The 26,832-nt window shown below is 41.1% G+C and overlaps 1 protein-coding gene across 1 annotated transcript in view; it reads left to right on the plus strand.

Annotated features, from left to right (window-relative positions):
• Positions 1-26,832, plus strand: part of Uvrag (UV radiation resistance associated) — a 249,916-nt gene that overhangs the window by 112,616 nt on the left and 110,468 nt on the right. Inside the window, 2 exon segments of the mRNA XM_048360028.1 lie at positions 11,591-11,696; positions 21,425-21,551. Of these exon segments, the coding sequence (XP_048215985.1) occupies positions 11,591-11,696; positions 21,425-21,551 (233 nt within the window).

The raw sequence follows: 26,832 nt of genomic DNA on the forward strand, positions 1-26,832 counted from the left end.
CTCCAGCATAGCTTTTTGTGTGTGTATGTGTGTGCCAGTCCTGGGCCTTGAACCCAGGGCCTGAGCACTGTCCCTGGCTTCTTTTTTGCTCAAGGCTAGCTCTCTACCACGTGAGCCACAGCGCCACCTTTGGCCTTTTCTGTGTATGTGGTGCTGAGGAATCAAACGAACCCAGGGCTCATGCATGCTAGCAAGCACTCTACCGCTTAGCTACAGTCCCAGCCCCCAGCAACTGCAGTCCTCTGGCTCTTAGCCCTTTTGAGGAGGATTACAGATGTGAACCGCTAGTCTTTAGCTTAAAATCTCTTGTAGCCTTTAAGAAGAAAAACCTGGAGTACTGAACTATGTTGCTGGTTGAGACAGTTTTTAGCCCTTATGTCCTGTTGATCTTTTTGTTTATTTGAAACTAAGAAAATTATGGATTAACTGCAACGTGGGTAGTGACAGAGGTGATATCAAACTATGAATGACTGTCATGAATCTTTGTAGAGCAGATGGTCTGGAGGCTGCTTGGGACGATGAGTACAATGCATCACCGCGCACGCAGCGACGCAGCGGGGCACTAAGTGGGAAGTGAATTGAGAAGAGGGGGAGCTGCAGCTGAGAAGCAGGGTGCTCTGGGCCGGTGCATATGATGGAGGCCATGGAGTGAGAGATGAACAGATTTGAAATGGCCTTTAAATCAAGGCCTTGTTGCTAAATCTGAGGATACGGTCCAGACTTCAGATCATATGATTTGGAAACAACGCGGATCATTGCTTCCGGAGACACTCTGTGTTGTTTTGTGTTTTGTGGTTTTTTTTTTAACTGTCCTAACATCACTCTGAGCTGTCCCTCTGTGTCTCCATGTTCTGGCTTAGGATCTTTCTTTCTTTTTTTTTTTGCAGGTTTTTCTTTTTTAATCCTTTTAATACGGACACTCCCCTGGATCCTGTTCTAGGCTCTGTTCTCTCTCATTCTCACGGTCTTGCAGGGTGAGCTCATTCACTCCCATGTGTTAGTAGTGTTACGAAATTCTGCAGTGTCCCCTGGCCTTGTCAGATCTGTGCGCTAGCAGTTGCTCCATGTGTATCTCCGCCTCCAGCCCTGCGGATCTCCAGACCTGCTTCTTCAGCTCATAGGCATCCAGCTTCTTAAAACACAGTGGAGAATTGACTTGTACAGATGGACAGACCTTGATGAACATGTACACCTCTGTCATTGTTCAAATTATAATGTAGTATTCTGTCATTATCCAGAATTCTTTCATATTCTCCTTTGCCAGTCCGTGTGACACCTCAACACCCACCCTTAGCTGAGTCAGACACTTCTTATGGCTTCGTTCTTTACTAGCTTTTCTTGTTGAATTTATGTTTTTAGTAATGTTTGTATTTACTTCTTTATGTCAGTCATGGGGCTTGAGCTCATTGCCTGGGCGCTGTCCCTGAGCTCCTTTGCTCAAGGCTAGTGCTCTGCCACTTTGAGCCACAGCGCCACGTCCGGTTTTTGAGTAGTTAATTGGAGAGTAGAGTCTCACGGGGAATTTTCTTTCTGGGCTAGTTTGAAGCATCTTCAGATCTCAGCCTCTTGAGTAGCTAGTATTACAGGTGGGAGCCACCCCTGGTGTCTGGGTCTCTGGTTGAACAAACAGCTTTCCAAGTTGCGGAATGGAGCCATCGTTCCTTGCGTTTACACACTGAGTGGTAGTCCTTCTCTGGCTTCTTTCCCCTGTGGGGCTCTGAAGGATAACAGGACCCCTTCTGGTCTGGATGTGGTCTAAGCACCCCAAGGCTCCTGTCGTGGGGCTTGGCCCCCAGGGAGGTGGTGCTGAGAAGTGGGGCGGCCTTTAGAAGCAGGGCCAGTGGGAATCCGGGGGTCGGGAGGCAGTGCCCCTGGGAGGAGGAAGAGAGCTCTGGCTCCACGGTTGTTTTCTTAAGGAGATAACAGAGCAAGCTCTCCCCACCCCCTGTGGTTTGAGCTGTGCCCTGATGTTACGGCACCTCCTGCCCTCATCAGAGGTGGCGTCCCCCAGCTCGAGCATGGAACCACCAGAGCTGTGAGCTAAACGAACCTCTTTTCTCCTCTGGTTAACTGCCTCAGGTATTTTTTTTTTTAAAGAATAAGTGTAGTTTATTTATTTATTTATTTTGGCCAGTCCTGGGCCTTGGACTCAGGGCCTGAGCACTGTCCCTGGCTTCCTTTTGCTCAAGGCCAGCACTCTGCCAATTGAGCCACAGTGCCACTTCTGGCCATTTTCTATATATGTGGTGCTGGGGAATCGAACCTAGGGCTTCATGTATACGAGGCAAGCACTCTTGCCACTAGGCCACATTCCCAGCCCTGCCCCCAGTCCTTGTTCAGATAGGGTCTTGCATTTTATGCTCATGCCAGTTTCCGGCCACAATCCTCTTAGCAATGTCTCCCGCAATAGTTGAGATTACAGAAGTGAGCCACAATGCACATCTGCTATGCTTCTTTAGTATTTATAACTGTTCAAGGTATTTTCAGACAGCATGATAATTCAACTAATAATTCCTAATCATTGTATAAGCTTGGTTTGATGTATTGTCCTGATTTTGGCGGGGGGGGGGTTGGCTGGGGAATTGGTACTCAACTCAGGGCCTCATGCTTGCTCCAAGAAGGTGCTCTACCACTTGAGCCACACTGTAGCACTTTTTGCTTGGTTTTTCAGATAGAGTCTCATGCGTTTGCCCAGTTTGTGACTAGGACCTTACTACCTGTTCTTCCCACGTAGCTGGGATTACAGACGTGCACCATCATACCCAGCTTTGCTTTTGTGATGGGATCTTATTCTCTCTTTCCCTAGGCTGGCCTGCCTTAAACTGCAGTCCTTCCACCTCTGCTTTCCCGTATTTGGGATGAGAGGTATGCATCACGGTTTTTTGTGATGTTTTTGTCTATATGTTTAACTCATTGTTTATTGAATTAAATATTTTATTGTAGTTTTGTACAAATTCTTTGACATTCTGGATACAAGTTCTTTTTTGGATATGTATGTGTACATGTACATATGTGTATATATGCATTATATAAACCAAATATTTTTCTCAGTTTATGCCTTGACTTTTTTTTGTGGGGGGGGGGGGGGTCAGGGCCTGGGCACTGTCCCTGAGCTTTTTCTGCTCAAAGATAACTCTACCACTTTGAGCCACAGTGCCACTTCAGGTTTTTCTGGTGATTAACTGGAGATTAGAGCCTTAAGGGAACTTTCCTGCCCAAACTGGCTTTGAACCGTAATCCTTGGATCTTAGCCTCTTGAGTAGCTAGGATTACAAGTGTGAGCCACCAGTGCCTGGCTTTTTGTTTTTTGTTTTTTTTTCCATTTTCTAATGCTTTGTAGTAAATTCTGTTTAAGAAATTGTTACTTAATCTAAGATCATAAATATATTTTCTATTTGTTACTCTAAAAACTTTATAGTTGTAACTTGTACATTTAGGTCTCTGTTTCATCTCCTATTTGGAGTTATGAGATAATGTAGAGTTTAAGATTCTTTTATTTTCCTACATGAATATTAGTTACTTCAGTGTTGTTCATTGGCAATGCTTTTTCTAATAAAAATAGATTATGTAGAAATGGATCTAATTGTATTGTCTGAATTTTATTTCATAGATATATTTGTTTAGTTTCATACACTACTATTGCCTTATGTATTGTAATTATGTAATTACCACTACTTTAGGTAATTATAAAATTTGATTGTGTAAGATCTCCTACTTTATTTTTCAACATTTTCATACCTTTCCTAGCTGTTTTGTATTTCCATATCAATTTTAGAATCAGCTTGTTACTCTGCACAAGAAAGACCTATTGGATTTATGATTGAGGTTGCCTTGTCTTGGTAGATCAGTTTAGGGACACTTAACCTATTAATAATGAGTTATCAAGTCCATAAAATGGTGTATGTTTGTTCATGTAACTGTTCTTCAGTATCTATAAACAATGTTTTGTGGTTTCAGGATACTGTACAGAGGTTGAAATTTTTCATTAGATTTATTTTAGCTGTCTGGTAATGCTATATAAACATGCCAGTTGTAGGGTGTCTTTATGTTGTTATTGTTTGTTACTGATACTCGGTCTTGAACTCAGGGCCTAAGTGCTGTCCCTTAGCTTTGTTGCTTAAAGTTAGCCCTCTGCCACTTGGACCACAGCTCCACTTTTGGCTTTTTTGCTGATTAATTAGAGATAAGATTTTCACTAACTTGACTGCTAAGGCTGCCTTTGAAATGGCAGATGTCACCCTCCTGAGTAGCTAGAATTAAAGATGGGAGGCACTGGCGCACAGCTTTGATTTTTGTTTTATTCTGAATCTTAAGTTGACTACATTTATAGGTGAGTTCTAATACTTGTAGATTTAATTGTATTTTTCCCTAAATACATGGTCATAGCATCTGTGCTTAGGCATTTTTGCTTCTCGGTTGCCTGCATTCCTGCATTTATGACTTCAGATTGGCTTGTCACAGATTGTTGGAGGCTCAGGTACACTGAGTGCTTTTGTTCTCCTCTTGGTCTTCAGTATAACGAGAGCAGTAGAATTCTCATATATAAACTTCTTGTCAGTTTGAGGAAGCTCCCATGTTTTCTTGTCTGTTAAGTATTCATTTGTTTTTAATCATTAGCAGATATCGAGTCATTAGCCGATAGTGAATTTTATCAAAGTGTTTTTACATCTTTTAAGATAGTCATTTGATTTTTCTTCTTCACTCTGTCATTGACTAATTCTCAATGTTATATCAACCGACATTGCTTCAGAGTGAATTGATCAAGACATACTAATTTTTACACATTTGCAGAGTTGATTGGCTACTATTTTCTTAGTGATTTTTTTGTTTTGAATTTTGCCCATTCACTCCTTTTAGGCAGTTTGGCTCGTTTCTCTAAGGTAAATCTACTAGTCTAAAGTCGTTCATGATTTCCACTTAACTCTCCTTAAGTACTTGTGGTGATGTCTTCTCTTCATGTTGGCGCTGCTGTGTTAGCTTTGTGTTACGAACGCAGAACCTGATAGCTGATGAAGCGCAGAGGTTTGTGTGGCTCTCACCTCCAGCACAGGGCGGGTTCTGACACAGGCCCATAGTGGGCAGATGGCGGGGGATGTGTGGGAAGAAGAGTCACCTATTTTTATTTTTTTTGGCCAGTCCTGGGGCTTGGACTCAGGGCCTGAGCACTGTCCCTGGCTTCTTTTTGCTCAAGGCCAGCACTCTGCCACTTGAGCCACAGCGCCACTTCTGGCTATTTTTCTATGTATGTGGTGCTGGGGAATCGAACCCGGGGCTTCAAGTATACAAGGCGAGCACTCTTGCCACTAGGCCATATTCCCAGCCCCTATTTTTTTCTTTTTAAAATTGTTATTATAAAGGTGATTCGTAAGTGAGGTAGTGAGTGCATTAGGAGTCACATCTTAAGTCAGGAGCAGGGACAGTGGGAGTGTAACCGCTCTCTCTCTCTCAGAAACCCAAGGGGTTTCATGAGCTTCACCATCTGAGAGCACACCTCCAGGGACGCCAAGCCTCCCTACGAGGCAGGCCCGTGTTTTAAAGGTTCTGCCAGCGCCAGCGCCGCGAAGACCTTGCCTTTAGTCCTGTAAACTGTGTTCACATTATAGCAGTTGCTGATGTGTTCCAGGCATCGGGCATCATCTCCCCCTACCCACGTCTCACGTCTTCATCTTTCTCCTCGCTTCACGTCTATCCCATCGTTCTTGTCACCATTTTCACTTTAGACAGTGCTTTTTATTGTTGTACTGTTGGAATAATTTCACGCCAGCCTTGTTGGTAGTCCTTTTTTCTGTGTCCCGCTGACCTTATTATAAGAAGAGTTTTATTATAATTACTACAGTGTGTTAATGATACAAATGGGTGCATTTCAGCATTTATCCTTACACTCCCATCTTTCCCTCTCACCTCCCATTGTTGGCTGTCCCTCTTCTCGGTCCCCAGTAGTCTCTCTCTCCCAGCTTTCTCAAGTGGAAAGGCGTATATAACGAGACCTTTCCCAGTTTAATAGGCCTTGTCTCCCTGTCTCTCCAGCCTGCCTGTGCCCACTTCTCTCGCTTTCCCTTCCTCCCTCCCTGCTTCCTTCCCTCCTTCCCCCTCTTCACCTCACCCGGGGCCTTGCAGATGCTAGGCCAGCATTCTACCGCTTAAACCCTGTCCCTCGCCCTCCACGTTAACACCGTTTTGGTTTTCTGATGTCTTCAGAATAAAAACCTGAGCTCCTTCACATGGTACACAAAGCCCTTAATGGTAAGATAGGCATTTGTTCTCAGTTAACTTCTGTTTTTCCCACATTTACTTTACTTCTCCCTTTTGCAAGCCATAGGGAACGATACTGACTTTCTAGAAGTGTTTTGATTTGTCATTATACATCTTTGAATTTGCATGTAGCATTTCAGTTGTTACAGGATTAGCATTAAGATGGAAAATTGTAGTATAATTTCTTCACTGAGATTATAGCTTATATCTGATTGGCATAGTCCCAGTCTTTGTAACTATTTATTTGATGTAATCCCTTTGATCTTATTTTTGTTCACAATAATAGCCTTTTGAAAGCCACTTTCTATGTATTGCTATGTCAGATTCTATTAGATAATAGGGCTGCATCTGTCTGTCCTCATTAGAATACCTATGAGATAGGGACTTAATCTCTCCTCTCAGTACTGATGATGAGTTGTTTTTTTCAGTGGGGAGTGTTAGTACTGGTGTCGACCAGTCACTGGAGGACTAGATGGTATATAGTGCTTTCTGTGTACAGAAAGAACTCCTTATTGTTCTCTTCATAGTTTGTAAAATTAAGAAACTAGCCAGACAGTTTGGAAGTAAAGCAGTTGTTTCTCTTTTTGTCACTCCTTAACCTCTTCAGCCCCAGGAGAATCAGGATGGCCCACCTTATTTTAAACACCTCGCACTTCAAACTTTTATTCTCCAGTTGGATTTGCAAGGGGGACATTATTAGCACTGTCTTGATGTAGCAGGGGCTCTGAAAGTCTATTTGGATAAGGCTGAAGATTGGAGGAAATGTGACTCTGTCTGTGTGTTTTAAGCCCCTAAGGTAAGATCAGAAAGCGTCTGGGGCAGTGAGAGCCAAATAGTTGAAGTCATACATTAATTATGGTCATGAATCATTTTTATTTTTAAAGTCTTTACCATTTGACAAGGTTGTTTGCATAGTACCAGTTAAGTTTTCTGCCGTGCTTTCTCCCTTTTAAAGTAACAGAACTTTTTTTTTTGCAGATTTCTTCTCCAGATTGATAATACCTATCAGTTTTAGTAAAAACAGATCATTTCCCTGCCTGAATGTGTGGTCTTTACCTTACATGATTTTTCTTTATTTTGATACACTGTTTTGAAGTTAGAAATACAGGTATCGTATTGACCTTTAAGTGAATCTCCTTTCGTATCAATCCAAATACCCAATCCTGGGACCATGCTTTTTATATGTTAACCATTAGTCAGTCAGCAAATCTATTTTCATGCCCCTTTTGTGATGCATTATTTGATACACTTAGGATACACAAGAGAAGATGAGCCCCCTCCCTCCCACAGGGTCCTGTGAAGGAGGGAGACAAGGAAGTAGATAATTGCTGTAAGATGTGGTTCTCACTCCTTGTCATGATGTCCTGCTCATGACCTAGCACGTGTCTCCAGAGGAGAGTGAGCGCATCTAGTGGCCTGCCAGAGCCAGGGAAGGCCTTTGAAGAAGAGATTGTGCTTGAGGTGCCTCTTGAGGGGCTGAACTTTTTCTTACCTGCTAATGGGCGGGGAGAACTTAGAGGCAGATGCCATAATAACTCACACGAAGGCAGGGAGACAAGATAGGGCATGGTATGTTGGTAGAATTGCCAGCAGGTCAATACTGATGACATGGAAGGTACCAGGAAATGAGGTAGGTCTGAGGTAGAGGCAAGGAGCACATCATTTCTTTAGTGGTACCCTTGTGAGTGGTGCTGCTGATATAAATTAAACAAGTATAGACACTCAGAAGTCCCAAAGAAGTGGTTGAATTTTGGATTTCATGAGCAAAGTAACTGTATTGACACCTGTCTGTCCCCTTTCAGATGACCCAAGAAATCCTCAAAAACTATCAGGCAATTTTCAAATGTGCAGAAAAAAAAAAAATATATATATATATATATTTTTTTTTTTTTTGGCCAGTCCTGGGCCTTGGACTCAGGGCCTGAGCACTGTCCCTGGCTTCTTCCCGCTCAAGGCTAGCACTCTGCCACTTGAGCCACAGCGCCGCTTCTGGCCATTTTCTGTATATGTGGTGCTGGGGAATCGAACCTAGGGCCTCGTGTATCCGAGGCAGGCACTCTTGCCACTAGGCTATATCCCCAGCCCCAGAAAATATATTTTTTATGTATTGTATCATAATGTTGCCAGTGGCATTAATGCCATCAATTCCTTAATAAAATGAATGTGTGCATTTGTGTGTGTGTGCGCGCGTGTGCATGCGCCACTCTGGCTAAGATTAGTAGCCAGTTGTTGTTTTTCTAAGCTGGGCGCCCGTAGCTCACGTCTGTAATCTTAGCTGCCCATGAGGCTGAGACTTGAGGATCACGGTTCCAAGCCAGCCTGGGCAGAAGTGTCCCTGTGAGACTCTTATGTACACTAAACTACTGAAAAAGAGCTGGAAATGACGCAGTGGCTCCAGTGGTGGAGCACTAGCCTTGAGCACACAGAAGCTCAGGAACAGCACCCAGGTCCTGAGTTCAAGGGACTGGCAAAAAAAAATTTTTTTAAAAATGATTTTTATAAAGATGAGATATAGATAGGATACAATCATAGCCAGTTTTCTTAAGATAAAAAATTATATAATGTAGATCCGAGTGTAAACTCTGAGTTTTGGTGTAGTCTTCTCTCTGGTCAAGATGTCAGATGTTTGCTCACTGTATATATTTCTTTGTTCCTCTCGCTCCTTGTCAGTCCCCGCCCCACAGAGATAAAACTAGCTTCTCTTCCTTAGTCACTAGGTTGGTTTTACTTAATCTGGAACTTTAGATAAAGGAAACATGTAGTTCTGTATTTTTTTTTTTTGCTTCTTTTCTTTACTGAACATGAACAATTTGAGGTTCATCCATATTCTTGGGTATATTAGTATTAAAAATTTTTTTTCAGCCCTGGGGCTTGGACTCAGGGCCTGAGCACTGTCCCTGGCTGCTTTTTGCTGAAGGCTAATACTCTACCACTTGAGCCACAGCACCACTTCTGGCCTTTTCTATATATGTGGTGCTGAGGAATCGAACCCAGGGCTTTGTGCGTGCTAGGCAAGCATGCTAAGCCACACTCCCAGCCCTTAGTATTAGTATTTTTTTGTTTGTTTTTTGTTTCTTGTTTTTTTTGGCCAGTCCTGGGCCTTGGACTCAGGGCCTGAGCACTGTCCCTGGCTTCTTCCCGCTCAAGGCTAGCACTCTGCCACTTGAGCCACAGCGCCGCTTCTGGCCGTTTTCTGTATATGTGGTGCTGGGGAATCGAACCTAGGGCCTCGTGTATCCGAGGCAGGCACTCTTGCCACTAGGCTATATCCCCAGCCCGTAGTATTAGTATTTTTATAGCTGAGTATACCTCGGTTTTTACATTTTTTATGACTGGCCTTTTATAAATCCTCTATTTTTCTTGAGTAAATACCTATGAGAATTGCTTGGTCATAAGTTAGATGTATGTACACTTGAGCCACACCTGCAGCCCAGCATTTTGTTGGTTACAGACTTTTCTGTTGGACTGGCTTCTAACCATCCTTCAGGTGTAAGTAGCTAGGATTAAAAAAACAGGTGTGAGGGCTGGGGAGATGGCCTAGTGGCAAGAGAGCTTGCCTCTTATACCTGAAGCCCTGGGTTCGATTCCCCAGCACCACATATATTGAAAACGGCCAGAAGGGGCGCTGTGGCTCAAGTGGCAGAGTGCTAGCCTTGAGCAAAAAGAAGCCAGGGACAGTACTCAGGCCCTGAGTCCAAGGCCCAGGACTGGCCAAAAAACAAAAACAAAACAAAAAACAGGTGTGAACCACTGGTCTTATTCATTTTTATTTTAATGATTAGTTCTCTTGTATCTTCTCTAATGAAACTTTGCTTACCCCAAGGTTTCAAGAGGTTCTCACTATTTATGCAAAATATAAAATTTCAGCTTTTATCTTTACTTTGATTTCTTAAATTAATGTTTTTGTGTGCTGTGAGGTAGAAGATAAGATTTAATTTTTTCTCTATTTAGTCCAGATTCCCACACTTTTGCTCAAAAAGCATTTTCTTCACTGATTTTCACTATTCCTTCATTAAAGAGGAATTTTCCATGTACGTTTAGGAATATTCAACACCATCCAGTTCTATCAGTCCATTTATCCATCCTTCCTTCCAAGACAGTCTCAAATTCCTAGATTCAAGTGATCCTCCTGTTTCAGCTTCCCAAATAGCTGAGACCACACGAGGGTCTGAGTGTTTCATCTTTTTTTATCCTGACACCAGTGGCATATTTCTCTGATTATGCAACTTTGTAGAATAAAGCCTTGAAATCTGATGGGGTTCAAAGCTTGATTTGTTACTTCTAGATTCTTTGCTATATGAATTATAGCAACTTGTTAATTTCTTTAAAAAACAAAGCGTGTTGGGATTTTGATTGGAATTGTGAGACTGTTGATGCATTTGAGGAAAACTGACATCTTAACAATACTGAGTCTTCCATTCCACGGGTATAATGTGTATTTCCACTTATTTAGTTCCTCTCTATCTTTTTCATTTCTGTTCAAAGCATTGACTGCTTTGATTCAGACTTATTTTAAGTGCTTATGACTTTATTTGTTTATAGATGTCTCTGAGTCTTCAGTCTTGATAACAATAGGATTTCCGAGACAAAGAACAAAAAGGCAGACCATTCAGAAAGCAATACTTAGAAACCATCTGGTGTAAACCACCTGCACAACTCTTGAGGGGAGGGGGGAGTGAGGTTGGAGGTAACACGTAGAATGAGAAATGCACTCACTGCCTTTCCTATGAACCTGTAAGTAACCCCTCTGTATCACACTTTGACAATAAAGAAAAAAAACAAGAGAACTTTCTTGGGTGCCTGTATCAAACCACCTCATTTCTCTGGAGCTCAGTTTCTGTTTATTTTTCTAGTACTGAGGCTTGAACTCAAGACCTCATGCACACTTAGCTTGCATGCTGTGTGCTTTCCCTTAAGCCTGGTTCCAGCCTGGTTTTTTTGCTGGGTAGTTTTGGAATGGAGTCTCACAGACTCTGCTGCCTCATCTGGCTTCACACTGGGATTCTTCAGTTCTCACTCAGCCTTCTGGTTATAGGGATGAGCTGCGGGCGCTTGCTTTACCAGATTATTCTGTAGGGATTTTCTTAAGCTCCTATGAGTCCTTCAACCTAGCAACCCAACTCAGTATATCAGAGAGGCAAGCAGATAGGGGTTTCCGAGCTAATATTACTGTTTTAGGATTTATTGCTGTACCTGTTTCCTTACAAATATGAATTGAAAAAGCGATCGTTTTAGGTTCAGTATTCCTGTTCACCCTGGAAAGTAAAATTCATGTCTGTGGTTCTGTGTTAGAAGTTATAATGAACTCATTAAAATTTTCTACAACTTATGTTTCTAGACTTCATAGAGCCCAGTGTGCAATTAAACAGACTCAGGTAACTGTTCAGAAAATTGGAAAGGAAATTGAAGAAAAACTAAGACTCACATCTACAAGCAATGAACTGGTATGTTTTTAAACATTTACCTGTCTCAATACCATGTTTTCTTAAGAGAGTTATCATATTGTTCTTTAATTAATTCCTTCCCCCAAATATTTAGGTAGTTACTATTCTTTTAATAATGAGATGCCTGTTGGCGTATTTTTAATATTGGAAATAGAATGTAGCCTACAAGGTTCCTTATTCTGTTAGATGAAATTTTAGACTAAATGTAGTTACTTAGAAGATGATTAACAGACTGTTTTATTAATGTCTTATACACGTGAACTCTAAACCTGAACCGTACAGAGAATGAAAACTAGCTTTCAGGAGGAAGAAAATAAACGATAGGGACTAATCGATGTTTTAACGACGCATTTAAAAACTCTGTGTGTTGACGTGTGATGGACAGTTGTGTGGACAGAATTGCCCTGGAAGGTGTGTCTCTGTGGTGGAGCATCTCCAAAGAGGCAGGGTCCAGCTTCGCAGGTGGGCAGGCTCCTCCAGGTGTCCCGCGTGCGCACCGGCACCTTGGCAGAGGGCCGGCGTATCCTCACACAAAAGCTCTTCCACAGGATGAAGATTTGCCCGAGATAGTAATGGGGGAGCAGCACTGCAGCAAAGCAGCATTGCCCTTCACCCTCATGGACTTGTCTCTCGTGGCGTTAGAAGTTCATGTGCTGTATGAAATTGTTGACTTTGTTGACCTGTAAAGGCAATGCCTTCTAGTTCCGCCTCGTGTGTACCGTCGCGGCCGCTGTACGTGGCCCATACTGGGTACACACACACAGTGGTCGCTGCACCACAGGGCTGGCCGCTCTTCTATTCATTTGACTTCCCCTGGCCATGGAAAACTTCCCATTGCAGAGACATTGTTTAACCACCTTTGCTGTAACTTAGGACCAATAAAGGACCAAATTCCAGGCCATAAATATATTGGAAGGGAGGAAAACAACTAATTTTAATCCCCTTTCTGTAATGCACATAAATGCTGCATTTTTAGAGGCTTTGTCTGGGGAAAAATTGTTAGGTTTTATTTTTCTTATTTTCCTCTCCCAAGGCAAGACTGGGAAATTACTTGCTTCATTAAGTGACAGCATATGCTTTGTCTCAGGACGGAAAAATGTATGTTTAATCCTGTTTTTCTAAAATGTAAGTGGTGACACACACAGTGTGGTGCTAGAATGTACGAGTTTAAAAAAGGTCACTATGTGTTTTTATGGCTGCCTCGTCAGAGTAGTAGGAAGTCGGTGGAATTTTGAACTGAAAGTGAACTTCGAAATCATCTAGTTTCCAAAGGCCCCACTGAAACGCACACCCTCACTATATTTTGTCCCCATTTCTGCTTCATTTTCCTCCACGGTATTTGTTATCATCAAACATTTGATATATTTTTCTCTCTAAACTCTCTTAGGAGATCTCTTGATATCTCTCCTCCTTCTTCCTCCTTCCTCCCGCCTCCCCTGAACTAGAAATGCAAAATTACATTAGCACTCAAAAATAAACATATTTCACTAGAAGGGAGAAATAATACTAGAAGAAAAGAGAAACAATACTAGAAGAAAAAAACATGCCATTGTGCCAGGAAAGGCTTCTGACAAAAATCTAACACATAGAAGTAAAAACTTAAGATGATGGCAGCAGAAATTTCAGAGAAACATAGTTAAACGCCAAAGAAAATGTTGGGCATTGATGTAATGTGAGAAGATGCCAAATCTTTGCAAGTCATCAAGTCTAAACCCAACTTCTCATAACAATTAATTGGTTAGAACTAATTAAGAATTGGTCTCAGAAGGCATTCTGATTTATTTCAACATCAAATATACCTCACCTTCTAACTGTATTTTTAATTAGGCTCAAATTAAACTGAGCTTCGAGTATATTGGTCTTAGACCAATTTGAATAGGGAATGAAAAAAAAAGCCAATAGTAAATATGTCCAGTATCACAGGTGAATCTTAAAGTGATTAACATGTAGATGGCTTAACCTTATAATTATAAACAAATGTAGCAAGGGTCTCTATTTGTCAAATGATTATGGGAAAATTGCTTTTCTTCTTCAGCTCTCATCTTCCTGTTTTTCACTGCAAGACATTATTATGATTCATTCTGAAACTCAACAAATATTTATGGAGTATCAAGTATGTCTCAGACACTTTAGTTTAGATGCCGGGGATTGTTCAGTGCGGAGGGAGGAAAGTAAGGAGGGAGAGGCAGAGAAAAAGGAAGCAGGAGGATGGATAGCGAGAGATCCCCTAAGACGGTGCAGTAGAGAGAAGAACATATCAAATAGATGTCGTATTTGGTGATAATAAATACTACAGAGAAAAATAAAGCAGAAGTAGGGACAAAATATACCGGTGGTGTCATTTTCAGTGAAGGACTTAGGTTCACTTTCAGTTCAAAAGAGAATAGATTATCTCATGATAAATCATTCTTTTTATGTATAGCACTAGATCGATTTATTAACAGTTGAAAGAAGGTGGTTTTTTTTTTTAATGCTGGTTCTGGGGCTCGAAGGCAGGGCACGAGCGCTGTTCCAGAGCTTTTTGTTCCAGGTTAGTGCTCTGCCACTTGAGCCGCAGCTTGCTTTCAGCTGTTCTGGTAGTTAATTGGACTTTCGTGCCAGGGCTGGCTTAGAATTGCAGTCCTCAGAGCTCAGCTTCCCGAGTAGCTAGGATCACAGGCGTGAGCCACCAGCACATTGATCTGGTTTGATTGTCAGTGTAATGGTGGCCTAATTTACTACTGGGAATGTTGCTTGCTTTTCTACTTTCTGTAGAAATACATGGAATTGGAACTTTAAGAACAAAATATCTGGTAGAAATTTATCATAGGCGTTGTATAGGCCCCGAGTTTCTGTGGGAAGGTTTTTGAACTACAAATTAAGTTTCTTTAGTAATTGTAGTCTTATTGGAGTTGGCTTTGGTAGCCTGTAGCCTGTGTCTTTTAAGATTGTATCCATTTTATTTGAGATGTCAGACTTTTTGCTTTTAGCCATTCTAATAGTTACTGTCTTTTCCATGATGAGCTCTTTTCAAATCCTATTAGTCACTTGTATATTTTCTAAGAAGTGTCAGCTCCATTATTTTACCCATTAAAGCAAATATTTTAGATTTACAGGAACTTGTAAATACAATTCAAAACCCAAGTATTTAGATATCTATATACATATCATAAAGATAGTATAGACCCTTAACTATAAATACTCCATACTCAATTTCTTCTATTATTAATACCTTATGTTGATGTTACATTGTTAAAAGTAATGAAACCATATTGATAAATTGTCGTCAATCATCAAAGTCATTATGATTTCCTTAGCCTTTATCTGATGTCCCTCTTTTATCTCAGAATCCCATCAGGAAACCTGTAGATTTCTTGGGGATGTCTATGTAAATAATCATATCCAGAAGTTTGGACAGTTTTAGGCCCTTATTTAATTTTTCTGCCTATTTCAACAACTAGAATATCAACGAAAGCCAAATGATAAAAACAAAATACTAGTCAGGTATAGTGGCTCACACTTGTAATCCCAGGTACTTGAGAGGAAGAGATCTGGAGGATTATTGTTCAAGGCCAGTCAGGTGAAAAGGTAGTGAGACCCCCATCTGAACAAATAAGCCAGATATGGTGTCTGTGAATCTAGCCATGTGGAAAGGGCTTTTTATTGGTTTTACAAATTCCCACTTATTTTCAGAGAAGTGGTTTGTTTTTGTTTTGTAGTTGTTTGTACTGGTCCTGGGGCTTGAACTCAGGGGGTCTGGCCACTGTCCTTGAGCTTTTGCTCAAGGTAGCACTCTACCACTTGAACCACACTTGTATTTCTGTTTGTGTTGGTGTTTTGGGGGGTTGGTGGTTAATTAGAGTTTCACAGACTTTCCTGCCCTCACTGGCTTCAGATTTCCATCCTTAGATATCAGCCTCCTGGATTATAGGCTTGAGCTACTGGGTGTCCAGCCTGAGAGGTTTTTGTTCTTTTTCTTTAATCATGATTGAATATTGAACTTTTGTCAAAAATTTCTTTTGTATATATTGAAACAATTATAATTTTCTTTTATTCTATAATAAAGTAAGCTCCATTAGCTTAGTTTCAAATATTTTAACATCACAGTACATGATGTTGAATATTGTGTGATATTAAATAATATTGCATATAAATATTATCTGGAACAAACCTGAATTGATTAAAATAGTCTCTTGGACTCAAGCCTTGGCTCAAATGGCAAAGTACAAACCTTTTAATGTGTAGTATTTGTAGAATTTGTTCTGGAAATAAGGTTTTGTGCACCTATCTTAATTATGGATATAAGGATGGGAGCCTGGCAGTTGAGCATTATATATTCTTCCTATTTCTGTCTTATGTCAATGCAGATGTCTCCTGGATCTCTTAAGTATTTCCTGATGGGATTCTGAGGTAAAAGCGGGACATCAGATAAAGGCTAAGGAAATCATAATGACTTTGATGAATGACAATTTATCAATATGGTTTCATTACTTTTTTTTTTTTTTTTTTTGCCAGTCCTGGGCCTTGGACTCAGGGCCTGAGCACTGTCCCTGGCTTCTTCCCGCTCAAGGCTAGCACTCTACCACTTGAGCCACAGCGCCACTTCTGGCCATTTTCTATATATGTGGTGCTGGGGAATTGAACCCAGGGCTTCATGTATAGGAGTCAAGCACTCTTGCCACTAGGCCATATTCCCAGCCAGTTTCATTACTTTTGACAAATGTAACATCAACATAAGGTATTAGTAATAGAAGAAATTGAGTATGGAGTATTTATAGTTAAGGGTCTATATTATCTTTATGATATATATATAGATATGTAAATACTTGGGTTATAAATCTAATATAGCCCCCTAATATATGGGTGTATGAAATTATTGTAGTGAACTTTGGCTCAGATTCCATTCTGAACAGTTGATTAGGTGTAGGTATAAGAGAACCTACAAATTCCTCAAACTTTTTGGTCTATAAAGCCTTTTATACACTTCAAAATTGGGATAATCTCAAAGTATGTTGTATATATTGTTGGTATTTATTATAGTAGAAATTAAATCTGAGAATTTTCAAAAAAATATTAATTTCCCAGTTCATTTTATGGTGCCAATAATAAATGTTATGTTAATATAATGCTTTTTTATGAAAATAACTTTGTTGAAAAATTGAGTTACATTGTTTTAAATTTTTGTGACTATTACCTCTATTGTGTTAATTTCTAAGTGACTAAAAGACACCAGGATTCATACATCCATAATGAGTCTGTTGTGATATTAAAATCTTGTTGACTCTTACTGCACCAGATTGTTTATGAGCAAGTCAAAAGAAATATTATGAATATATTTGGGATCCTCATAATTTTTGAGGCCATGCTTTAAGAAATTTGGCCTAAAGTTGTTTAGTTACAATGTGATCTATGAGAGAAAAAATTTCCATTAATGTTATAGATTAATCTGTCATTTCAAATGAATATTTAGCAGTACTCATGATTTTTTGGTAAAGATCCATAAGTAGAAATGTCTGTGCCAGCAAATGGATGAGTGTATGTGATTTTCTGATAGTGTGTTATGAAATGTTAAAATCCAATTAAAAATGAGACACAGGAGATCAGTACGTGACAGTAACTGTGCTTGGAGCAAACTGATGAACAGAGCAGAGAAGCTCAGTAGAAGCCGCCTAGAGCTCATGTAGAGCTCATGAAGATCTTTGAGGGACTGGTCTTGGAAGCACTGAGAAGGAAGGAAGCAGAACCAGATCCCACACGGGCAGGGTTTGTTTACTCCTCAGAAACGAAAGCCAGCAATCCTGGCTTTGAATGACTTGATACATTTCTGTAAACGGGCCAGTTTACGCACATGGACCATAACACAAACACACTGTACTCGCGCCTTCCTGTATTAACTTAGTATTTGGATTAACTTGTAACTGTAGTTCCTTGAATCTAGAAAACGTTTTGTATTTGAGTATGTGGCTTGGAACAGAACAGGTTAACCTCTTCTCCCTAGCCCCAACCAGACATAACCTATGTTTTCTAAAGAATTGCTTTTCTTTTTAAAAAAAATTTGTTTCTCTGCTCAGGTAGCAATCCATTTACGTATTTTTGTGGGAAGATTCAAGCTAAATTGAATATTTAGCTCTTCATGGAAAAAGATTACTTCCCTACCTGCATCCCCCCCCACCCCCCGCATGATACTAGAAGAACCTAAGCTTCCTGATCACAGTTGTAGATTGCTAAGGAAAACCCAAATGCCCAAATGGGTCTTGGCTCTTTTTGTTGTTGATAAGCAACTTCACTTTTCCCCTAACCTCTGCCCCCTACTTAGTTTTTATAATTATAAATTACATTTTAAGCTGGGTGCTGTTGGCTCATGCCTGTAGTCCTAGCTACTCAGGAGGCTGAGGTCTGAGGAGAGAGAGAGAGAGAGATTCTGGATTCTGATCTTAGTCATGTTTAAATGTGTAGTTCAGTTATATTAAATACACTCATAATATCTTGGAACCATTACCATGATCTATCTCCAAAGCTCTTTTATCTTGTAATATGAAAAGTCTGAATCGATTAAACACTAACTCCTGCTTCCCTCTGTTCTTGAGTCTTGGCAGTCACCATTCTTTCTGTCTGGATGATTCTGACTACTTTAAGTATCACATTTAAGTGGTTTCATACACAGTGTGTCTTTTATGCCTGGCTTATTTCACTTAGTGTAATGTGCTGAAGGCTTATCCATGTTACTGCAGATTACAAATTCCTTTTTAAGGCTGAATAATATATTGTTATTTGTATGCATTTCCACTCATATGGTAATGGATACTTGTGTGTTGCCTTTATATTTTTGAACCTCACTGGCTTTTGGTCAGTGTTTACATTGTTTAGAAAAATGATTTAGAAATGTTCTTTGTAAAGACGTATTTCATAGACTGTTCAAGGCTAATATTATAATGAATAGAAATGAGGGGTTTTTTTTTTTGCTTGTTTTCTTGGCTCATATGTCTTAATGGATTATCACGACATCTGTTTAGAATCAGTATTTCAGGGATGATTAGAAGAAAGCATTTGGATTGAGAGATGATTGCTGTAAAGCACTTTCAACTCAAGTGCCAAAATCTTGTTCCCTGCCATTGCTTCGGCGATGCACTTCTCTCGGTCCCCAGCCTCCTCACTGTCCATAAATCAAATCAAGTGCCAGCTCTTTCCTTGTAAACTTTTCCGCCAGCTTAATTCCAGGTTTTGGTAATTTATTTAGTGAGTAATTTTTTTTTCTATTACAATTTTAATTAGCTATTTTATACTTTTGGAAGGGTATCGGAATTTACCAGGTACAGCCAAATGACTATTGGGTCAAGATTTTATGTCATGGAAAGCCATGAAAAGCATATTGTTTGACGCCATTTGGCAAATGCCATGCGAGCAGGGTGTGTACATCTGCGGTGTGTTCCGTGTGTGTTCCTCGGCAGACGCGTGTGTTACCACGAAGGCAAGAAGCCGTGGTGTCTCCAGCACTGCCGGGGACGTGGTCAGAGAAGCCGGGGGCACTGAAAGCCCTTAGCTTTCGCGGGCATTGTCTGTGACTTCTTAGAAAATTTTGTTCTCAAGCTTTATCTCTGTTAGAGCATTTTTCAGTGCTTAATTTCTTTTCTTTTTTCTTCTTTAAAAAATGGCTTTTTGAGGTGCTGGGGATTGAGTTTAGGGTCTTGCACGCACTCTGCCATTGAGCTACATCCTAAACGTTTACTTTCTTCTTATTGCAAAATGCCATTTTGCAGTATGCATGTTCCATATTTTATTTATGCTTTCCTCAATTGGTGGACTTTGGGTTGTTTATACTTCCTAGTTATTGTGAATGGTTTTGCTATGAACATTTTTGTTCAGGTGTTGGTGTGAATATGTTTTCACTGTCTTTGGTCCTTAGTACATACCTAGGAGTGGAATTGCTGGGTCCTTTTGGTACTGTTGTGCTTAATTTTTTGAGAATTCCATTCCTGTTTTTCATGACTTTTGTTTCATATGTTTTAAGTGATTTCAGGAAAGGGACCTTGGATATTCCTAGTGTCTTTTCAGTTGCTAGAACTGTGCCCCCTGCCAGCCAGGCTCAGTAACTGTTGTTTATAATCCTAGCCCCTGAGAGAGAAAAAGGGGTAGAATGGAAGAATCACAATTTGAGGCCAGCCGGTGGGTGGGGTGGGGGTGGAGGGATTAGTGAGATCTCATCTCAATCAAGAAGTCAGGCTTGGTAGTATGTGTCTATAGTCCCTGCAGTATGGAAGACCATAGTTAGGAGGATCATGGTCTAATACTAGACCAGGGCGAAACCTGCAAAAAAAACTAAAGCAGTATGGAGGATATGTACCTATAGTCCTAGCTATTTGGGAGGCAGAGGTCAAGAGCATGGAGGTTCAAGGCCAGCCCAGGCAAAAGACTCCATGTTAACCAATAAAAGCAAATGTGTGCCTGTGTTCTAGCTATGCTGGAAGCGTAAGTAGGAGGATTGAACTCCAGGCCAAGCCCAAGCATAGACCTGAGACTCTGAAAACTAAGTAAAAGTTTGGGAGCATGGCTCATGGGGTAGAGAACCTGTCCTACTAGTTTGTAAAAATTCTTTGTAAAAACCCCACTACTGGGGCAGGAGAAAGGGTGGAGGGGGAGAAGGAGGAGGAGGAAGAGGAAGAAGGAGGAGGAGGAGGAGGAGGAGGAGGAGGAGGAGGCGGCGGCGGCAAGTGGAAAGGATGAGGCGGCTCTGGGACAGGATACGTTATATAAGTCTTTGGGCACTCACACAGACTGAGACCAAAGGGGGATATTCCGAGGAGAGGTTCCCCTGGGCACAGACCTGTAGGCATCTGGTCATATAAAATGATGTTTATTGAATTGAGCTTCAGGAAATGGAAACAGAGGGTCTTTTTTTCTTTGTTGGTATTTTTGTCGTGTTTTCCTTTTGTCTTATTTGTTCATTTATCTGTCCTTGGGAGGATAAAGAGGACACAGAAGTGGAGGGACAAAAGGCGAGCAAATGCAGCTGTGGGACTCACTGGACACTATGTGGAGAATGAACTCTACAAGTTGGTGTTGAGGACAGGAAGGAAAAACACAGAGAGCAAGGGAAGGGGCGGCATGGTTCAAAAACAAGTGTACTCATCACCTGACTTGTGGAATGTAACCCCTCTGTACATCACCTTTACAATAACAATTTGCAAAAAAAAAAAAATACTTCCAGAGAATAGAAATAAAAGTAAATGAATGGGGGCTGGGAATGTGGCCTAGTCTTGCCTCGAATACATGAAGCCCTGGGTTCGATTCCTCAGTACCACATACACAGAAAAAGCCAGAAGTGGCGCTGTGGCTCAAGAGGTAGAGTGCTAGCCTTGAGCAGGAAGAAGCCAGGGACAGTGCTCAGGCCCTGAGTTCAAGCCCCAGGACTGGCAAAAAAAAAAAAAAGTAAATGAATAAGAAAACAAACAACAAAAGCTGGCGAGGGTGTATGGCCTTGGCGGGGGCATCACAGGTTAGGGAGGCCCTCGGGCTTGCCTGCCTGACTCCGCAAACACGAGGTCCCGAGTTCACATCCCAGTTATGAAAAAAAAGGTCTGTGCTTGGCTTAGTTCTATATCCTTTGCTTGTAGGTGCTGGTAATTAGGTTACTCCGCGTTATAGATTGGAGGAGTATTAAGCCCTTCCTTGTTTGAAACCTTGTAAGTGTGGAATTACTCATGGTCAGGACTTGTATATTTCTAAATTTACCTGTGATTTTATTTCTTTAGAAAAAGGAAAGTGAGTGCCTACAACTAAAAATTTTGGTGCTTCGAAATGAACTGGAAAGACAGAAGAAAGCGTTGGGGCGGGAGGCGGCCTCGCTCCAGAAGCAGCAGCTGGCGCTACAGGGCGAAGGTGAGTGGGGGGCCCCCCAGCAGCCCCGCCCGCTTGCCGTTCCCCTTCCTTCTTCCCATCAGGTCAGGTGCCCATCTTGTGCACATACTTTGAGAGAACGTCTTTACGTTGAGAGTAATGTTTGAAGTACTTTGGAAAGGAAACCTAGAGAAAGCCGCACAACTCCATCTCTACGGCCAGCTGCAGCCACGGCAGCAGACTGCTCAGTCACGTTGAGGGCACCCATTCTGCCCCCCGTAGCAGTCCGTTACGTGCGTGTGTTTGTGTTTACTTACTTACCCTTGCTGTTGGTTTCAGTAATTTTCAGTTTGGCACCATCCTAGTCGACATTTCTGTGTTTGTTCTAGTGTACGTTTTCTAAGGAAGTTAATTAGGCATTTCAGTTGGATAGAGGCCGGAAGTAGAATTACTCAGACATTGTACTTATCTATGTTCAGATTTAGTAGATTGTGCTCAAAAGTTCTTCAGAATAGTTTTGACTTCTCTCTCTGTCTGCTAGTGCTCTGGTCCTACATCCTTGTCAGCATTTGATGCTCTTAAAAATTTTTTTTAGCCTTATTTGGTGGGTTGCTTATAGAATCTTCTTGCAGTTCTAATTTGTATTTTCCTGAATTCTAATAAAAGTTGACCATTATTTCATGTGTTTGTTTTGTGAAATATCAGTGTTGGCAGATTTTTTGAAAACCTCTTTTCTTTTTCTGGGCAGTACTGGGCTTGAACTTGGCCTCTTGCTCTTGCATGATTTTTTTTTAGAACACTCAAAACTGGTGTTCTACCACTTGAAACCACACCTCATTATGACACTGAGTTTATACATCAGAAGGCCTCTCTTTGCTTTTACTTATGGGGATTTTTATTTTTGCCAGTCCTGGGGCTTGAACTCTGGGCCTGAGCCCTGTCCCTGAGCCTCTTTGTGCTCAAGGCTAGCCCTCTACCACTTGAGCCACTTCTGGCCTTTTCTGAGTAGTTATTGGAGATAAAAGTCTCACGGACTTTCCTGCCTGGGCTGGCTTTGAACTGTCATCCCCAGCATCTTAAGTAGCTAAAATTAGTGGTGTAAGCCAAGGGTTCCTGGCCCATATGTGTTTTTGAGATGAGAGTATTCAATTTCCCTGAATGTTACAAACATCAGAGGGCTCCCTGGGGAGGCCTACTGTGGGTACCTGGTCCCTTCTATAAGAAGAAGGAAATGCAGGCACGGGGAGGGGAGGTAGCTTGATATCTGTATACACACATTGATTTACTGGTCGCTCCTCATCTTCGGGGGGAGCCATGCGTTTCATAGTGGTTGTACTTGATAACCAAAGACATACTTTGTATTTAGACACTTGATTCTGCCCTCAGGAGCGCAGTTAGGCTACAGAGTCAGTGCTGCCTAATTTTTAATCTTGACTTTGCTACTGATTATAAAGGAATTCTTCATCTTGAAACGTATCTGTTCAGTAAGGATAGCTGGTCAAAATAGTGCCAAATACCTATGGTGTATTTTATGCTTATAAAAATACTTTGCAACAAGGTGATTTAGAAAGAGGGAGACGAGTTCCTGCTCTGCCGCTGACCCGCCCGTGGCCGTGCTGTGCCAGTGGGGGAACCCCACTGCCCCACTGGTTTAACTTAGAGCGTTTAATATAGAGCAGCTTTTTCCTCATTACTGTCTCAAGCCACATCACCTTTTCACTAACTAATTTTATTGTTTTGCAGGGACTTATGTCCTAACTCAATCTTTTTGAGAAGCAGTACGCTATAAAAATTAGTTTGCTGGGAATTGGGTTCAGAAACAATGATGTGAAACATTGTTCTTAAGGAAATGTGTTGAGTAGACTCTAGGCCTTTTATGAACAGATGTTGATAGAAATCTAGTACACTGTAGTGATCCTGGGAAGTGGTATTAATTTTATTACAGAGTCTTCTACAAGTGTAGGAATTGTGAGAAAAGCCTTCTTTTCTGTCAAAGTGGCTTGTGTAAAATTTTCTGCTTTGGCCTGATAGTTTGGCTCTAGTGGATTATTCCAAGACACTATTAGCAAGTAAAAAAGGAAAGAGAAACTGCTTTGGGATAAGGAAAGATTTTTGAAATGTAAGGTTTTGTCTTAACTGATTGTTTCAAAATGGAATTAAGATACACCTCAGATTGTTCAAGAAGTCACCAGAAGGTGTGGTATGTTTAGGAAATTGCTTGTGTACTGTTAATCTTATTTCAGAGTTGTTTAATGATCTTTCTCTCTCTCTCTCTCTTTTTCCGTCCTTCCTCCCACCCCTTCTTTCCTTCCTTTGGCCAGTCATGAGGCTTCAACTCAGGGCCCAGTACTGTCCCTGGCTTCTTTGTGCTCAAGGCTAGCGCTCTGCCACTTGAGCCACAGCACCACTTCTGGCTTTTTTTTTTTTTTCTGGGTGTATGTGGTGCTGGGGAATCGAACCCAGGGCTTCATGCGTGCTAGGAAAGCGCTCTACCACTCAGCCACATTCCCAGCCCACAAATACATTCTTTTGAGGACACAGTGTTATGCAGCAGAAGTCAATTGTCTCAGCTTTTATTGCTCAGATTTGGAGAAATACATTTTCTTGGTCATTTCAGAGAATAAGAAGCTATTGCCAAAATAACAATTTTTTAATGAAATTCTCATCCATTATGGTAGTTTCTTGTCATTTTCTGAGAAACTTGTGCCTGTTTTCTATTTTCCTATCTTCTTGGTCAGTAAATTACTGTATTCTTTTGGCCTCTATCTTTGCTAAAACGCACATCACAATGGATCTCATCACTGCTTTAGTTTCTAGCAAAAGGTCATGGGTCAAAAAGTTACTTCTCTACTTTTATAAAATAGTTTTATCAGTTGTAGGGCTTGAACTCAAGGCCTGGACTCTGTCCCTGAACTCTTTCGCTCAAGTCTGGTACTCTAGCACTTTGAGCCACAGCCCCACTCCTTACATTTTTAAATTTCTTTTTTGCTTGACTCATTGCCAGTACTGAGGCTTGAACTCAGGGCCTGAATTCTGTCCCTTAGCCTTTTCACTCGAGAATGGCACTCTGCTACTTGAGCCACAGCTCGACTTCTGACTTTTTGGTGGTTAATTGGAAGAGATGAGTTTTATGGACTTTGCTACCTGAGCTTCAAATCGTAATCCTTAGACCTTCTCCTCCTGAGTAGCTTAGAATGACAGGCTTGAGCCACTGGCACCCAGCTTACTTTGTGTGTGCGTGTTTGTGTGTATGTGTGGGTGCCAGTCCTGGGTCTTGAATTCAGTGCATGAGTGCTGCCCCTGGGCTTTTTTTTTCCCCCCTAAAGCAAAAGAGTATGATTGTGCAGCCTAACACACACACACACACACACACACACACACACACACAACTTAAGAAGGATTTTAACGTAGGTCTTTCTGATTCCCAAATCTGAAAGTTTAGGACCCTTTCTGATTCCTACATCAGAAATTTCAGATAGTACATTGTCTAAATACAGCGTGGCCCCAAGGCCTGTCCTTTGTTCTTAAGAAGTAAAATGAGCTCTCACCTCAGCAGTCAAACCAGTTGTGTAGAGAGAGATGTGAAAAGCCTCCGTTGCTTCCCATTCCCTGCTTCAAGGGAACGCACCAGTTATTTAATGAGAGGAAAAACTTCTCTTAGCACAAAATTCTGAGAGGAATTTAGCATGCTGTTTCTTATGTCCAAGTTTTTAAACATCATAATGAAATATAGTCAATTGCAATTTTGCAAGAACTATGGCAAGAAATATCTCCTAGCCCTTGAGAAGGGCAGCATAATAAATCATAGTACAGAAGAGGCATTTTACAAGGGAAAGAAGCCAGAGCAGTGCAAATGTATTCCTTTTGGGTCATCTGACATGATGTGGAAAACCCAGAAGAATGATTGTCTGTCGCTTTTAACTGTAACTTTGATGGGAGCTGGCCCTTGGCCAATCTGAGACCAAACTCTCTGGGGAGAGAAAGTTTGAAGAATTCATGTTGTGTTTTGTTGGTGGAAGCAAGATTCATAATCTTTAGCTATTAGATTTACAGAAGCCAACGTTGACATTTGGTTATTAAAATTATGATGGCTGACTGTGTTCATGTTGAATAGAGGCGCCATCTTACTTAACTGATTGGAACATTGATATATACCTGGACAGAGCCGAGTATTTCAGAAAGCATTTTTGGAAGATGGCAAACCAAGCACATACATTTGCTTTCCTTCGCTCCCTTTGACATAATAGTACATTTAGAGTAAATCCATGGCCGTGGTGAGAACCAAAAGAGGGACCATCAGATGAGCTAAGACTTTGACAATAAGTAGATAGGACTATTTGGATGAGACTGGTCCAGAATGGAAATGGAAAAGGCTGCAATGGAGGTGCCTGGCAAATTGTCCTTAGAAGCTTGATGCTTGAAATTTCCAATGGTAAAGATTAGGAACCAACCAGAGCAGTAGTCAGAGTAGGTATGCCTCCTGGCCCATTCTCTGTGTATCTGAGTAACTTCTTAGAATACTTACTTTCACTACTTTTAAACATAATGGACTCTTGACTTGGTTAGGTCCCAAGGTGTGAGTGTCTGGCATGGTACAAAGATGGAGAGCAGAGCGTAAAGTGACTGTGAACCTTTATATCTATCCAGAGGAAAACATGAAAGACATATATACTTAAGAGTGAAATACCCTGAAATAACACAGTCTCAAAATAACATCTCTTTATTTGACCTTTGTGCTAGTTTAAAGGAATTGCCTTCTCCCAACATAGACATCTTAAAGGAAGGCCTGCTGGTCAACAGGCCCACTCACTTACCTGAGCTGCACTGGGCAATGAAACCTCTTGTATAGAAGAGTCTGTATAGATTCAAAGAAACCTGTATCCCCATGAGTCTCCACTAACCATTCTAAGCACTTACTCATAGATTACAAGAGAGAGCAAGGGCATCAGATATTTAAAGAAAACAATGAACAAGACCACATTATATAGAGCAAGTGGCCCAAACGGAACAGGAAAATACAAAAAGGTGTTGGTGGCTCACACCTTAATCCTTGCTACTCAGGAGGCTGAGATCTGAGGCTCATGGTTCGAAGTCAGCCCTGGCAGGAAGGTTTTCTCCACTAAACTACCAAAAAAGCCCAGAAATGGAGCTATGGCTCAAGTGGAAGAGCACAGGTCTGCACCCAGGGTCTGAGTTCAAGTCAGAGGATGAGAACAAAACAAAGAAAGAAAAAAAAGAAAAGAAAAGGAAGCTGGAAGGATTTTGATGTCCACACTAAGAAGAAGGCTGGATAATGTACAAGTTCTTAACTTTCAGAGAGCTA

This window comes from Perognathus longimembris, chromosome 13 (genome assembly GCF_023159225.1).
Source record: "Perognathus longimembris pacificus isolate PPM17 chromosome 13, ASM2315922v1, whole genome shotgun sequence".
In the NCBI taxonomy this organism is placed as follows: Eukaryota; Metazoa; Chordata; class Mammalia; order Rodentia; family Heteromyidae; genus Perognathus; species Perognathus longimembris.